The sequence below is a fragment of the Anomaloglossus baeobatrachus genome, chromosome 11, assembly GCF_048569485.1.
Source record: "Anomaloglossus baeobatrachus isolate aAnoBae1 chromosome 11, aAnoBae1.hap1, whole genome shotgun sequence".
Classification (NCBI taxonomy): Eukaryota; Metazoa; Chordata; class Amphibia; order Anura; family Aromobatidae; genus Anomaloglossus; species Anomaloglossus baeobatrachus.
In genome coordinates, this window is record NC_134363.1 from 59170471 (window position 1) to 59187811 (window position 17341).

The 17341-nt window shown below is 43.6% G+C and overlaps 1 protein-coding gene across 1 annotated transcript in view; it reads left to right on the top strand.

Annotated features, from left to right (window-relative positions):
* Window positions 1-17341, top strand: part of LOC142256969 (leukocyte antigen CD37-like) — a 119786-nt gene that overhangs the window by 80848 nt on the left and 21597 nt on the right. Inside the window, exon 5 of the mRNA XM_075328993.1 lies at window positions 17045-17119. Within this exon, the coding sequence (XP_075185108.1) occupies window positions 17045-17119 (75 nt within the window). The remainder of the gene's footprint in view (window positions 1-17044; window positions 17120-17341) is intronic.

A 17341-nucleotide genomic window follows, 5' to 3' on the forward strand; every position in this document is an offset into this window, starting at 1 on the left:
GTGCTCTCTCATCTGGAAGTCATTAAGAGTTGTGACTAAGATTCCCGGTGTCTTGGGATTTGATTTGTAACCTTAAATCAAGTTTGAACCGTATAAATGAAGTAAATTTTGAACAGTGAGGGAATTCCATGTACATTAATACAGATAAGGGAGTTGCTATATATAAATATACAGTTGAAACCAGAAGTTTACATACACTATCTAAAAAGACACATCTGCATGTTTTTGCTGTTTTACATCAATTAAGAAGCAAAAGCTAATATATATAAAGTTGAGTGTATGTGTGTGTGTCCGCTAAAGGAATCCGCACCGTCGCATTTACAATCACGAAATGTTGCACAAACACCCCATGTTACAAAGGGAACGTCATAGACTATGTTTTGAGGGGAAAATTTAACCCTGCGCCTTAGTTACTCTCCAGAAAACCTGCCTCCATTAAAGTCAATGGAGCTGCGAGCTATAGGTTATTAATAGCAGCTGTGATTGGCTGCTATAGGAACGAAAAAAATTGTTAGTATAAGAAGCTTATGTGTGAGGTAACAAGATGTCGGTGGGGAGACGGATAGAGAGAGACAGACAGACACAGATAGAGTAAGAGGCAGACAGGGAAAGAGACAGGCACAGACAGACAGGGAAAGAGACAAAGACAGGGAAAGAGACAAAGACAGGGAAAGAGACAAAGACAGGGAAAGAGACAAAGACAGGGAAAGAGACAAAGACGGGGGAAAGAGACAAAGACGGGGGAAAGAGACAAAGACGGGGGAAAGAGACAAAGACGGGGGAAAGAGACAAAGACGGGGGAAAGAGACAAAGACGGGGGAAAGAGACAGACGGGGGAAAGAGACAGACGGGGGAAAGAGACAGACGGGGGAAAGAGACAGACGGGGGAATGAGACAGACGGGGGAATGAGACAGACGGGGGAATGAGACAGACCTGGAACGAGACAGGCAGGGAAAGAGATTGACTAATAGACAGACAGACACACACACACAGAGATACAGAGTCAGACAGACACAGATAGAGAGAGACAGACACAGATAGAGAGAGACAGACACAGATAGAGAGAGACAGACACAGATAGAGAGAGACAGACACAGATAGAGAGAGACAGACACAGATAGAGAGAGACAGACACAGATAGAGAGACAGACACAGATAGAGAGACAGACACAGATAGAGAGAGACAGACACAGATAGAGAGAGACAGACACAGATAGAGAGAGACAGAGACAGAGATAGAGACAGGCAGACACAGAGATAGAGACAGGCAGACACAGAGATAGCGAGACAGACAGACAAAGAGATAGAGAGAGACAGACAAACAGAGATAGAGACAAACAGACTGATACACAGACAGACAGAGAGAAATGGATAGAGACAGACACACATGGATAGAGACAGATACATAGGCAGACAGAGACAGACAGGGAAAGAGACAGACAGGGAAAGAGACAGAGACACACAGAGACAGACACACAGAGACAGACACACAGAGACAGACAGAGAGACAGACAGAGAGAGGATAGACAGACACACAGGAAGACAGAGAGACAGACGGAGACACACAGAGACAGAGACAGACAGACAGAAACTGAGAGAGAGACAAAGAGACAGGGACTGGGAGAGAGACAGCGAGACAATTACTACGGCTAGTTATTTATATTTGTCAAATGCCAGAATGAGAGCGAGAATATTTAGGGCATTTTTTTTTACTTTCTGCAAAGTCAAAAGTTTACATACACTAAGGGGTACTTTGCACGCTGCGACATCGCAAGCCGATGCTGCGATGCCGAGCGTGATAGTCCCCGCCCCCGTCGCAGCAACGATATCCTTGTGATAGCCTCCGTAGCGAACATTATCGCTACGGCAGCTTCACATGGACTCACCTGTCCTGGGACGTCGCTCTGGCTGGCGACCCGCCTCCTTATTAAGGGGGCGGGTCGTACGGCGTCACTGCGACGTCACACGGCAGGCGGCCAATAGGAGCGGAGGGGCAGAGATGAGCGGGATGTAAACATCCCGCCCACCTTCTCCCTTCCGCATATCCTACGGGAGCCGCGGTGATGCCGGTAGGAGATGTTCCTCGCTCCTGCGGCTTCACACACAGCGATGTGTGCTGCTGCTGGAGCGAGGAACAACATCGGACTATCGCGTCAGCGTAATTATGGATTACGCCGACGCTACACCGATGATACGATTATGACGCTTTTGCGCTCGTTAATCGTATCATCTAGGCTTTACACACTACGATGTCGCCTGCGATGCCGGATGTGCGTCACTTTCAATTTGACCCCACCGACATTGCACCTGCGATTTTGTAGTGTGCAAAGTACCCCTAAGAGTACTATGTCTTTAAACAATATGGGAGAGCCCATATGATGTCATGTCTTTGGAAGCTGATAGGTTTATTGGCAACATCTGAGTTAATTAGTACAAATGGTACTGATGTAAAGTAGACATGAGATAAATGTTAGTAATTATTTGGTGTGCTATGATTGTCTGGATTACAGATAAAAGCATTAAAAATGAAACATTATAGGTTGATTGCCGCGTAAATTGACACGTCAGATTTTAAATATTTGGCCTTATCACGAAGGGGTTAAATGGGGGAAGAGATGAGAAACCTCTACGGATACAGGGAGAGTACCCGAAACTCTTATATTATTTTGGACAGATTAAATTAGTATTAATATTTATGTATAGAGCACCAATGATTCCATGGTACATGACAAAGGGTTACATACAAAATACGAGTATAAGGTACAGTAGACAGAGTGATACAGAGGGCATACTTTCTACTCAGTACTCATAACTATTGATGAGCAAGCACTATCATGCTCGAGTCCTTGGTACTCGTAACGAGCAGTTAATGCTCAAATTGGGATGACTCGTGTACCGAATATAATGGAAGTTAATGGGAGACTGGGGCATTTTTCCAGGAAATCTTAACGAAAAAATGCTTGAGTTATCCATTGTCTTCCATTTATACTCGGGTGCTCGCGTTGCGCCCATCTGAGCATCCAACTGCTCGTTATGAGTACCGAGCACCCGAGCATGATAGTACTCACCCATCACTACTCGATACGAATACCCAGCGCTTGAGCATAGTAGTGTTCGGCCATCACTACTTGTTACGAGTACCAAGCATGATAGTGCTCGCCCATCACTACTTGTTCGAGTACTAAGCACCCGGGCATAGTAGTGCTTGCCCATCATTACTCATTACGAGTACAGAGCACCCAAGCACGATAATGCTCACGCATCACTACTCATTACGAATACCAAGCACCCGAGCATGGTAGTGCTCGCTCATCACTACTCATTTGAGTACTAAGCACCCGAGCATGGTGGCGCTCGCCCATGAATACTCGTTACGAGTACCAAGCACCTGTATGGTAGTGCCTGCTCATCACTAGTTACGAGTACTGGGCACCCGAGCATGGTAGTACTCACTCATCACTAGTTACGAGTACCGGGCACCCGAGCATGGTAGTGCTCACTCATCACTACTCGATACGAATACCCAGCGCTTGAGCATGGTAGTGCTCGCCCATCACTACTTGTTCGATTACTCAGCACTTGAGCATGGTAGTGCTCACCCATCACTACTTGTTAGAGTACCCGGTCATAGAAGTGCGTGCCCATCATTACTCATTACGAGTACAGAGCACCCGAGCATGATAATGCTCACGCATCACTACTCGTTGCGAGTACCGAGCACCCGAGCATGGTAGTGCCCACTGATCAATAGTTATGAGTACGAAGCACCCGAGAATGGTAGTTCTTGCCCTTCATTATGAATATCAAGCACCTGAGCATGGTAGTGCTCTCCCATTACCATGCACCCGGGCATGGTAGTGCTCGCCCATCACTACTCATTTTAGTACTAAGCACCCGAGCATGGTGGCGCTCGCCCATGACTATTCGTTACAATTACCGAGCACCCGAGCATGATATTGCTCGCGCATCATTACTTGTTATGAGTACCGAGCACCTAAGTATGGTAGTGCTCGCCCATCACTATTCGTCATGAACACTGAGCACCCAGGCATGGTAGTGCTGCCCATTACAATGCACCCAAGCATGGTAGTGCTCGCTCATCACTAGTTACGAGTACCAAGCACTCGAGCATGGTAGTGCTTGCCCATCACTACTTGTTATGAGTATCGAGCACCCGAGCATGGTAGTGGTCGCTCATCACTAGTTACGAGTACTGAGAACCCGAGCATGGTAGTGCCCGCTCATCACTAGTTACCAGTACCGAGCACCCGAGCATGGTAGTGCCCATTCATCACTAGTTCTGAGTACCGAGCACCCGAGCATGGTAGTGCTCACTCATCATTAGTTACGAGCACCAAGCACCTGGGCATGGTAGTGCCTGCTCATCACTAGTTACGAGTACTGAGCACCCGAGCATGGTAGTGCTCGCTCATCACTATTATTGATGTATACTTAGAAAAACAAACCCAAGTATGCAGGAACATGCCCTATCTATTGCCAAAATAAGGCAACCGTATAGTGCACAAATAACCTTGCAGTACCTGGGCTATAGCAAAAAACAAAATCTCTACCCCGAGTGATGGAAAGCCAAGCTATCCCTTTACTGACTCTTCAGTGCCTGCACTAATGGTACAAAGTGCTGCTCTTATATTCCTGCAGAATAGACTTCTATATAAGGACAGATATTTCTCCCGTTGCAAATCCTCTTTACAAGATCCCACTGTAAACAGGTTACTAGTACGTTCACTTAACCGATTTTCTGGGTAGGCATTGGCTCTGTTGATGCCGTCTGTGTCTAGTGATAACACAAGTGCTGAGCATGTATTTGGCATTGGTTGCTAAATTCTTGCTTATGTCAATGGCTGCAAAATAAATGAGCAAATCTTAAATTGGCTGACGAGTAGAAGATTTGATAAATGATAGCATGTTCTGTGCATGGGTGTATAAGCTCATTATAATTCAAAGTAAGAAAGTGAGCATTGAAATAGAGCAACTAATGGATCAATGCCCTTGAGCGCCGGAGAACATGAAGGCTCAGAAATCTTCATAATATTCACCCACATATGTAGTAAAAATCCTATCTCACAATATTAAATTCAAAGGAACGTTCTTAATGGTGGAATATCAAGGATAGGACTCATAATCCCAAGTATCAGCCATTACTTAAAGGGCTGGTTCACTGCTTAGCAGTACTGGCCACATTGATGCAACGTTGAGAAACAAGGCTTCTCTTAAATATCTTGTGTTGGTAATAGTGTATGTGAGCGGAGCTATTGTGTTCCGCTCATCACCATGGAGTGACCCCACGTGCTCCATGACATTGGAGAATCGGTGATGTCAGGTCAACTTCCAGTTGACCTGACATCACCATGGCCGGCCCCAGTCTTCCTGAGTGACTGGGCTATGGGCGGCATTTCACTGCTCGTCACAGCCCACATCACTCCTGCTTGCGGCGCTGTGCAGTGAAGGAGACATGCTGCCCTGTGATGCTGGGCTGTGATGAGCGGTGAAACGCCGCACACAGCCCAGTCACTCAGCAAGACTATGGCCAGCTTTGGTGATGTCAGGTCAACTGGAAGTTGACCTGACATCAACAATTCTCCGAGGTCATGGAGCACGGTCGGGTCACTCCATGGGGATGAGTGGTCTGCAATCACACCGCTCACAGGCACTGTTGCCAACACAAGGTATTTGAGAGAAGCCTTGTTTCTCAAAGTTGTATCGATGTGGCTTGGAAAAATAAGTAGTGAACCACCCCTTTAAATGTTCACTTTCACCCTGTATCCCACTGTAATCTTATAATGGTGACTGAAGACCACACAAATTGGAAAAGCATTAATATCATTAATAATGTGTGTAATCATTTAGGGAAAATGCCAAAAATGAAAAACCCCCAAACAGGTGGCTTCACGTACCTTGTACAGAAAAGCCGAACAGAGTGGTGACACCCTACACCTTTCATTATATTATTAATCACATTATTGTCCTCAGGTCTTGCATTCATTTTAAATGAATGAGCCTATTGTTCCCTGTTGTTCCTGGTTATCCATTGAGCTCGTTTTTTGAGATACCCTGAGAAGGAACTTCATAAGAGACATTGTGTGAACATACCTGCCAGAAAATGAAAGAAATGGGGATTGGGACTATTATGTGTACACCAGGATTAATCAGCATTGAATCGTTCCCTGATCATTGGTTATGGAAACACAATATTAGTTGAGTCATATTCACACGAAACGCCTGGATTCACTTAGCTGTTGGCTGAAGCTATCTCCCATTTTGCCCAACTCTCCCATACACAGGAGAGCTCACTCTGCAGAGCGATCCAGATATCTCTGCCACTGGCTTATATCTCAGAAAACAATGGTCCGAGGATATTTTTCTCTCCCATACATATTAGGCCCCCGTCACACGTCCGTGAAAAACACACACTTTTGCACAGACCATGTTGAAGGTGCGTATGGCCATCCGTGTGCCATGATTTTGGCACACGTGTGCTATCACGGATAGCACACGAAGAGCAGGAACTTTTTACTCACCTGTCCCCGGCGCTGCTGCTTCTGAGTCCGCAGTGCAGTGAATATGCATGAGTATAATGAGCAGGCCTGGAAGCAAGTGACAGCAGCGCCAAAGACAGAAGCGCTGTAGATAGGAGAGTATAGAAAATCATTTTATTTCAGACACATGATTTCTCTGCTACGTCACACTGATGTCACATGGATCACATCAGTGTGTGGGCCGTGTGATATCAGTGCTGCCGGAGAAAAGTGGACATGTCTCTTTGTGGAACACACGGACACATGTGTGCAAACATGGATGTGGAGACAATAGATATGGGTCTCATGGAGTGCCAGATCAAAGAGCAAATTAATTTATATTGAGAAATTAGACTTTTTTATTATAAATGATAGTCCCTTTAGCCACAACGCGTTTCATCAACTATATGTTGTCTTCTTCAGGTGATATCAAAATACCGCAGGTACCTCTCAATGTGCCTCCATATCTCTTTTTTCTCATTATCCAAACATAGATGTGGGCACAGACCCATTAATTTTAATGGGTCTGCGTATGTCCCTGTCTCCGGTACGTATGAATATGGATGTCACACGTACCGGAATCACGGACGTGTGAAGGGGGCCTTAGACTGTTGGCTGACTTAAAGAGAACCTGTGAGGTCCCCTATGCCCTCCAACCCAGCAGCATTCATATCTGTATGCCCACTGGCAGACACAGACAGAAAAAGGCCCCTGTGCAAGAACAATATGTGGGCCCCTTGCAGCCCCAAGCCTCATCAAAATGCACAATTCCACCTGCTTTGGAGGTAGAAATGGGCCCTCTGACCTCTTGGACCCCTTGTTTCCCCAGGCTAGTCGGCCCTCTTTCCATGTTATCATGCCCCTGGGGGCATGATATCATGATTTCTACAAGCTGGTGTCACAGCTAGCTCCTGGAAATATCGTGCTTGCGTGTGGCTCATGTTGACCTCATCAGTGCTCCTTAGAAGCTTCATTTGGCGCACTATGCATGACCGGAAGTTCTGAAGGCTCACATGTCTTCTGAACTTCCAGCCATGCACAGTGCGCATAATAAAGACGGGAATCATACATCCGGCTTCTGTGGTGCACTGAAAAGACCAAAAGGAACTGCGTGCATGGGCAAGATTTCTAGGAGCTGGTTGTGGTGATGCTGGCTTGTGGAAATTAAGCTATCACAATCACAGGGTGACTAGTCTGGGGAAACAATGCCCCTGAGACTAGCCAAGGTCTAATAAGCATAGGAACAGCAAGGTTTATTGGTTGTTTTTTTAAACATTAATATTAGTGAATAGTATAATTAGTTGGTTATGGAGGGAATTTGGGCATACATATGAATTCTGCTGGGTTGGAGGGCATAGGGGACCTGACAGGTTCCCTTTAAGACTTTTGTGCACACTTGTGACTTTTTTAGTTTTTGGTTCCTGAAAACTTGCTCAAAAATCCTTCACTCTTTCTATTCAGTTTTATTTTAAAACCACTTTGCTGGTCGTATGATCAGTCTTTTCAGTGTTTTTGATTCTGTTTCAGGTTTTGAAAAACACCGGATTAAAAAAAAAGAAAGTGCATATCACTTCTTTAAATTAGTTCCTGGTGGAATCCGCTCCAAACTAGGCAGTGTTAAAATTAAAAGGTTGCCAAAAAGAAACCAAATCACTTCCGGAAAACAGCTCTTCCAAAACGCTTCAGAAAATGCTTTAGGAAAAGAAAAACTACGAAACAAAGGAGCATTTACTGAAGCTGTTTCCATTTGACAAATGTGTCATTTTTGACCCCCTCAAAAAACTCCATCTGCACGTAGCCTAAAGATTAATTTGAAGAAAAAAATCTATTCCAGTGTAAAAAATGGATTCATTTCATATATGATGCAAAGGAAAGTATCAGTTACAAGTCAGTTTTTAGTCTGTTTTAGGCCAGGTGCATCCGACAGTATAAAAAAATCGTCTGATTTTCATCTAGAAAAATTAGACCATTTTTTTCTCACTTGTCATTCGTGTGTTGTCCGTTTTTTTACTATTAATCATTTACAGTTTGTGGACTATACTGCATTGCAACCTTTTCTCTGCCCTCCACGTCCAGGAGGATTAGTCATAGCGGCATGGTTTGTAAGCGTCTTGATTATGTTGCGCACTGTGGACAAAGGAACATCAAGATCCCTGGAGGAGATAAACTTGTAACTCTGAGATTTTTGATATTTTTCAAAACTTTTGGTTCTCAAGTACTCAAACAGTTCTCTTCTCCTCTTTTTGTTCTCCATGCTTAGTGTGGAAAACACAATGGAAAGATTGAGTCAACTTCCCCCCTTTTTATCTGGTTTCAGGTGTGATTTCATATTTCCCACACATTTTTTTTTCTCACTGTCATATGTGTGCTGTCTTTGTTTACTCAGCAGCTATTAATCATTAACAGTTTCCTATGTTACAGGACTATAATTTATCCATAAAAATTGGATGCCAAACTGGAATTCAATTTTTCCTCGCACCCATAGACTTGAATGGGTGAGTCTCATCCAATTACACAGTCAAATTGCAACATGCTGACATTTTGATCAGACAGATTCTGTACTGCCTCATTGAATAACATGAGGCAGTACACTATCTGATAAAAAAAATCGGATAGCATACAGTGCTGGCTAAAAGTATTTGCACCCCTGCAATTCTGTCAGAGAATACTCAGTATCTTCCTGAAAATGATTGCAATCACAAATTCTTTGGTATTATTATCTTCATTTAATTTGTCTTCAATGAAAAAAAAAATTGTCATAAAGCCAAATTGGATATAATTCCACACCAAACATAAAAAAGGGGGTGGACAAAAGTATTGGCACTGTTTGAAAAATCATGTGATGCTTCTCTAATTTGTGTAATTAACAGCACCTGTAACTTACCTGTGGCACCTAACAGGTGTTGGCAATAACTAAATCACACTTGCAGCCAGTTGACATGGATTAAAGTTGACTCAACCTCTGTCCTGTGTCCTTGTGTGTACCACATTGAGCATGGAGAAAAGAAAGAAGACCAAAGAACTGTCTGAGGACTTGAGAATCCAAATTGTGAGGAAGCATGAGCAATCTCAAGGCTACAAGTCCATCTCCCAAGACCTGAAAGTTCCTGTGTCTACGGTGCGCAGTGTCATCAAGAAGTGTAAAGCCCATGGCACTGTGGCTAACCTCCCTAGATGTGGAAGGAAAAGAAAAATTGACAAGAGATTTCAACGCAAGATTGTGCGGATGGTGGATAAAGAACCTCGACTAACATCCAAACAAGTTCAAACTACCCTGCAGTCCGAGGGTACAACATTGTCAACCCGTACTATCTGTCAGCGTCTGAATGAAAAGGAACTGTATGGTAGGATACCCAGGAAGACCCCACTTCTTACCCCGAGACATAAAAAAGCCAGGCTGGAGTTTGCCAAAACTTACCTGAGAAAGCCTATAACGTTTTGGAACAATGTTCTCTGGTCAGATGAGACAAAAGTAGAGCTTTTTGGGAAAAGCCATCAACATAGAGTTTACAGGAAAAAAAAAAAGAGGCATTCAAAGAAAAGAACACTGTCCCTACAGTCAAACATGGCGGAAGCTCCGTGATGTTTTGGGGTTGCTTTGCTGCCTCTGGCACTGGACTGCTTGACCGTGTACATGGCATTATGAAGTCTGGAGACTACCAACAAATTGTGCAGCATAATGTAGGGCCCAGTGTGAGAAAGCTGGGTCTTCCTCAGAGGTCATGGGTCTTCCAGCAGGACAATGACCCAAAACACACTTCAAAAAGCACTAGAAAATGGTTTGAGAGAAAGCACTGGAGACTACTAAAGTGGCCAGCAATGAGTCCAGACCTGAATCCCATAGAACACCTGTTGAGAGATCTCAAAATGGCAGTTTGGAGAAGACCCCCTTCAAATCTCAGGGACCTGGAGCAGTTTGCCAAAGAAGAATGGTCTAAAATTCCAGCAGAGCATTGTAAGAAACTCATTGATGGTTACCGGAAGCGGTTGTTCGCAGTTATTTTGGCTAAAGGTTGTGCAACCAAGTATTAGGCTAAGGGTGCCAATACTTTTGTCTGGCCCGTTTTTGGAGTTTTGTGTGAAATGATCAATGATTTGATTTTTGTTTCATTCTCTTTTGTGTTTTTTCATTGCAAGCAAAATAAATGAAGATAATAATACCAAAGAATTTGTGATTGCAATCATGTTCAAGAAGAAACTGAGTATTCTCTGACAGAATTGCAGGGGTGCCAATACTTTTGGCCAGCACTGTACGTCCAATTTACACGTCCGAGTGCACGACCACATAACAGGACTCAGACGGAATCCATAATAATCAACTGGGTCTCTCTGCTTCCATTTGCATCAGTTATGGATTGGAACCGTCCATCCAGAAAAAAAGTACGATTTTTTTTTTACTATCTATGGACAATGGATCCGCCAATGGATTGCTATTTAACGATCCGCTCTACTTGCATTTGTAACAGATCTGTTGTTTTCTTAATGGATCAGTTGCAAACAGCAATCAGTTAATGGATCTCTTCTCCGTAGACTCCACATGTTAAAAACGGATCCGGCAGACATCCATTATTTAACAACTGACAAAAAAGTTGTGTTTGAACAACTTTTTCACAAACAGATCTCTAACGGATCTGTAATAATGGATGACTACAGGACATGAGAACCCAGTCTTACTTGTACATATTGTCATGGGGTATGTAATGATGGGACAGTTGCCCCTAGGCTGCCCATCAGACTTGAGACATTGCTCTGTCCCTTATCTCGGAGGTAGGTTTGATGGTAACCAGGTTCAAGCCCCCAGCGTGACCCTAACTCCTTTCAGAGCCCTGATTTTACTCCCCCTCTCACTCACCCTTGGGGCAGGCCAGAAAACACAAAGACAAAACCCCACAAAATGACATGGACAAGGAAGAACAGAAACTCATAAACACTGCACTCAGACACAAAGGAGAGATATGTGTACAGGGGAACAACGGAGAAGTAACGCACAAGAGGGGAAGGCTCACACCACTCAGAAGCGCAACACGGACCACCACAAACAGGAAAATCACCAAGACTGGGATTGCTGGAGCTTATGCTGAAGCTATCATTGGCACATACAGAGAGGAAGCCGTGCTTAAAATAGGGAGGAGATAGTTGCCTAAGGCAATTAGCAACCTGAGCTCTCAGGTCCTGCTCACCAGTCTGCAGGAATTAACCCCTGTTGAACTGAAGACCAGTGAACCTGAATCAGCTGACGCTTGGCTCCAGCTGAACAATACAGAAGCCTCAGGTTGCTTGTCAGACTCTGTGGTGTGAACAGAGTCTGACGCCGCCGTCCCAGTAGGTGTGTGTAGAGCCGAACATCGCATGACACATATACATGCACCCAACATGGTTCTTATTTCCAGCTTATTGCTTACATTTCTTTAAATGGGAAGAAAACTTATTTTCTCTATCTGTGAACAAAAATGTATAACACGGGGAACACCCTAAGAACCATCAGCCAGCAAATCTATACAGGATTAGTCGCCTTCTTGATTGGCAGAACTGAAAGCGTTAGTCATAGTTTCCTTCCATAGAAATGGCTGTATTTCTACATTGTAACTCTGCACCTGGTAGCTATAAAACACTGCATACATACAAGCATTTAATGAGCTAGAAACACCATAGCTGCCCGTACGGGATACATGGAGAATTATTGCTCAGAGATAATTTAGAGATGTATTCTGGAGCTGAATAAATCGATTTGACATGTATTTTATGAAATTCACAGGTCCAAGCAAAGTCAAACAATTTGTAGATTGATTTGTGCAAATTGCTAAAAAAATGTGCATCAACTTTTTACACATTGCAGAAGATTGCATCAGCCACCGAAGGTTTATATGCCAGCCATGCTTCCCAAAAATGCCTTGCAGCTATTATATCACATGGTCTAGGCAATCAGGAAGGACTATCATAGCCTGTATACAGTCATGGCTGAAAGTGTTGGCACCCTTTGCAAATTGAAGTATTTCTCCCAGAAAATGATTGCAATTACACAATTTCCGTTATACACGTTTATTTTCTTTTTTGTAGTCAATGGGATTTAGATCCGGACTCATTTCTTGCCACTTCAGAACATTCCAGTGCTTTGTTTCCATCCATTTCTGGGGCTTCCTGAATGATGTTTGAGGTAATTGATCTGCTGGGAGACCCATGACCTAGGATGCAAACCCAGCTTTCTGACACTGGGCACTACACTGTGACCTAATATCCTTTGATAATTTTTCAAATTTCATGATGCTTTGCATAGTCAAGGCTCCCATTGCCAGAGACTGCAAAACAAATATAAAATCTTTGAGCCTCCACCTTATTTGACTGGAGGTACTTTGTTCTTTTTTTTTAGGCATCATTCTATTTTCAGTAGACAGTAGAAGGAACTGCTTTGCTAAAAAGCTCCATCTTGGTCTCATCTGTCCACAAGACGCTTTACCAGAAGTATTTTGGTTTAGTCCCGTACATTTTGGCAAACTGCAGTCTAGCTTTTTTATGTCTGTGTCAGTAGTGGGGGCCTCCAGGGTCTCCTCCATACCGTTTAATTTAATTTAAATGTCAATAGATAGTTCACGATGACACTGATGCAGCCTGAGCTTGCAGGACAGCTCAAATTTCTTTGGAACTTGAGTGGTGCTGCTTATCCACCATCCGGGCTATCCTGCATTGCAACCTTTAATCAATTTTTCTCTGCTGTCCACGTCCAGGGAGATTAGCTGCAGCACCATGGGTTGTAAATGTCTTAATTATATTGTGCACCATGGGTAAAGGAACATCAAGATGTATGGAGATGGACTTGTAACTCTGAGATTGTTGATGTTTTTCAACAATTTTGGGTCTCAAGTCCTCAGACAGCTCTCTTCTCCTCTTTCTGTTCTCCATGCTTAGTGTGGTACACACAGACACACAATACAAACATGGAGTCAACGTCTCCCATTTGTGTTTAATCTTTCTTTATTAAAGTAAACAAGACAATTTACAGGAAAAAAGAAGATTCAAATAAGTGATTACTTCATGTCAACTTACAGAGAAAAATATAAGCCACGTCCTAGAGGGAAAGATGAGGAAAAGAAAAGGAGGGAGGAAGAGCAGCAGAAAGGGAGGGAGGGAAGGCATGGTGGGGATCACTTCCCAGTACTCGGGCCGCTACATTGGACTGATGTAATAAAGGTTATGAATTACCAATAAGGTTCTGAAATGGTAGGGAATCAAGAGCCAGGTTCCAGGGGGTCCAGATCCTAAGGAATTTATCCACTGAGTCATTGGTCTCTGCCGTGAGGGACTCCATCCTGTGAATGATGGCCATCTCCGCAAACCACTCCCTCACAGATGGCACCCCAGTCGATCTCCAGTATCTCGGGATTAACATGCGTGCCGCTGTAAGACAGAATCTCAGGAGGCCCATTTTCTGTGATTTAAGTGAACCAACATTTGTATCTGGTTTCAGGTGTGATTTTCATATTGCCCACACCTGTTACTTGCTATAGGTGAGAGTTTGAATGAGCATCACATACTTGAAACATAGATGTGTACCCATAGTTTTAGGAAGGTGCCAATAAATTTGTCTGGGCCATTTTTGGCATTTTGTATGAAATTGTGTCCAATTTTCCTTTTTTTTTCCTCATTTTTTTGTGTAGTTCCAATATACACAAAGTAAATAAACATGTGTATAACAAAACGTATAATTGCGATAATTTTCTGGAACAATTTCAAGGGTGTCAACACTTTAGGCCATGATTGTGAAAGCCAAGGCAAAGAATGCAGCAGCCATTTTAGTATGATTTAGAATAGTGTGAGGATGTCAGAGCTCACAGTTCAGCAATAGAGATGGGAAAACAAAGCTGTAAAACCTTGTAAAGATAGGAGAGGTACAAGCAGGAGGCCAGAGTCAGGCTATGTGCGCAAGTTGCGTAATTACATGCAGTTACGCTGCGCTTTGTAGCGCAGCGTAACTGCATTCGTCCTGCGTCCCCTGCATAATCTATGAAGATTATGCAGGAGCCGTGCGCACGTGGCGTCTTAGAGCGCAGCGCTTCGGCTGCTGCCCGAAGGGCGCGTTCTAAGAAGTGACATGTTACTACTTCCGTGCGCTTTGCCGGCAGCCCCTGCTCTATCTATGGCAGCAGCTGCAGGCAGAGCGCATGGAATCGGCTTTTTTTTTTCACTACGGACATTTTCTGCAGCGATTTGAAGCGCACGTGTGCTCTTCAGATCGCTGCAGAAATTTCTGCAGTGACAGTACGAAACGTGTGCACATAGCCTCAGTCTGATTGATCAGTGACATGGTTATGGTGAAGCTGAGCTATATCCTGCTGTATTTGAATATTTTCACATATTTTCTTTATTATTAAAGGAAACTTCTCAGTTAATTCATGATGCCCAAACCATGACTAGCATGAATCAGAGCCTGGCTGGATGATTACAGTTAGATATGTTTTTCTCTGAAATGCTTCAATATAGGGAGGATGTGGATGACATCACAGCAAGATGATGTCATCACTAACAGCTTCACTGTCAGTTCCCTGCACAGAACTGTTTGCATAGTTACAAGTTACCAAGAGGGATAATTTTTGGACCATTTTTTTATTATGAAATAAATAAATGAATAAATGGAAAGTTTGTTACTGTGGTGTTAATAAATGGATTGTTGGGTACCATTTCCATGGTGAGGTCACTTGGATGTTACTAATTCCATGTTTGTGCAAAAAAACTTGAAAACGGTTGGACACAGTCCTGGTAGAACTGTGAGAGATCCATACATCTATTCAAGGCAACTGGAGGCTTAGCAGTAGTGCGATTCACTGAAAAATCTGTTTTTTTTGGGGAAAAATTTCTCAAACCTGGCAAATTTAAATGTCAAAATATCTAATGTTGTCACAGCGGGGTATAGGAAGTCACTGGATGGGGAGTCCTGAGATGGCCCTCAGACTAGGTGCACCCTGAGCTGACCCTCAACCCAGAGGTATACTAGATGGTAGTGAGGTCTGGATCCCCAGCTCTTCCCTGTCTTCTGTCAAGGCCCTTGTGTAACTCCCTCCACCTAAGGGACGGACCGAGACAGAAGTCACAGCCCCACAAACAGACACACATAAAAGGAGTGCAATTCAATTAAAGCAAACCACTACCAAACACGCGAGGGATCATACAAACAGTATACAGGAGGTGTCACGCAGCAGTAAAGATACTGAAGCCATGGGCATCGTAGCTTCAGGGTGCAGCAAGCACGTGAACCGCTACATGGTAACAGAGTAGTCAGTAAGCCAGGTCAGCAGCAGGAAGTCTCATAAATGGTGCACGGAATAATCAAACTCAAGGTCAGGTGCTAGCAAAGGGTCAGGAGCCAGAAGGTCACCTATACTGCTGAAGGGAAAGATGGAGCCAAAGTCGGGAACGGGAGCACAAGTCAGTTACCAGGAAGTCCAAGTAACATACAAGGGTAGAGGACAAATGGGTCGGGATCAGGAGCAGACAAACGGAGGAGGGTATGGGCACGACGAGGTATGCGGGAGGTAGGACAGATCGGGTCACTCACTAGAGCTAGTAACACACGCTGCAGAACATAGACTATCACTGGCACTGTACCGGAGGTGCAGCGCCAGGATATCAGAATGAAATCAGAATGAGGCAGGGAGGAGTTAACCCCTGACATGACCAGGACCCAGCGCTAGATGATAAGCCTAGGAAACCACAGCCGAAACAGGCCTGGATCATGACAGAAGGTAAATAAAGAGGGGAAGAAAGTTATAAAGAACCGGGTAACTTTCACAGAGAATGCAACAGACAGCAGCTCAAACACAACCTTCACCGTCCTGGCCAAGCTACAGAATGAAATCTGAATAACCGGCGCCCTCTGTTGGGAGCAGAGGGTATTTATCTGAGTTGCGAATGGTTATCAGTGGGTACACTTGAGCCGAGGTAATGAGCAAGAAAACGGACATTAATCCCATGCATGCCATAAGAAAAAAAAGACACATTTAATGTGTAGAGTCTGCAAAGGTAATAAGAGACTCTGGGCCTGAGCCTGTCAAAGAGAGATGATCGTTACAAATGTATTCCACTTAAAAAAAATATTCATGTAAAAAGGCCTTATATTAGCGCCCATCTACTTGACTCCTTGACCAACACTTACTATAGACAGAAATGTGCCCATTGATTATGCATTCAGGGCCTGAAGGCCCATAGACAGAAGTGTATTTAAAGAACACAGAGAACTTACTCATATGTAAAGAACATGAAAGACAGAAATGTGACTATTATATCGGTAACCAGTTATAGTCTTGCTTTACAAAGGGGGCCAGCTTCGGTGATTAATATATGCCAAAATGAGGAACCTTTGAAGAATTTATGGCCAAAGATGTCAGTCTTCTCTTTTTTTACTTTTTTGGGGAAAAAAATTGGATAATTTTATTAAAAAAGAAAGAAAATTATACAACTGATATGTTCATATTGTTGCTCCGCTCATTGCATTAATACTTTTCCCTATTTTTTACAGTATTTTGCATTCCTCCTTCTGCTGTTTGCTGCTCAGATTACTGTGGGTGTGCTCATATACACACAGCGGTCCACCGTAAGTACTAACATATATCACTCAATATCATAGTTTAGTTATTATTGATGCCAGTTATAAGACTTCATTCAGACGTCGTTTTTCGCATACATGCTTTTCGGGGACAGAACATGTACCCATTGTAGCATATTCACATTTTTGTGGGTTTTTTGTAGACCAGAGACTTTTCCGTTTGTGATTCAATTTCAGAATCAAACAATTCCATTCAAAAGACTAAAGGGG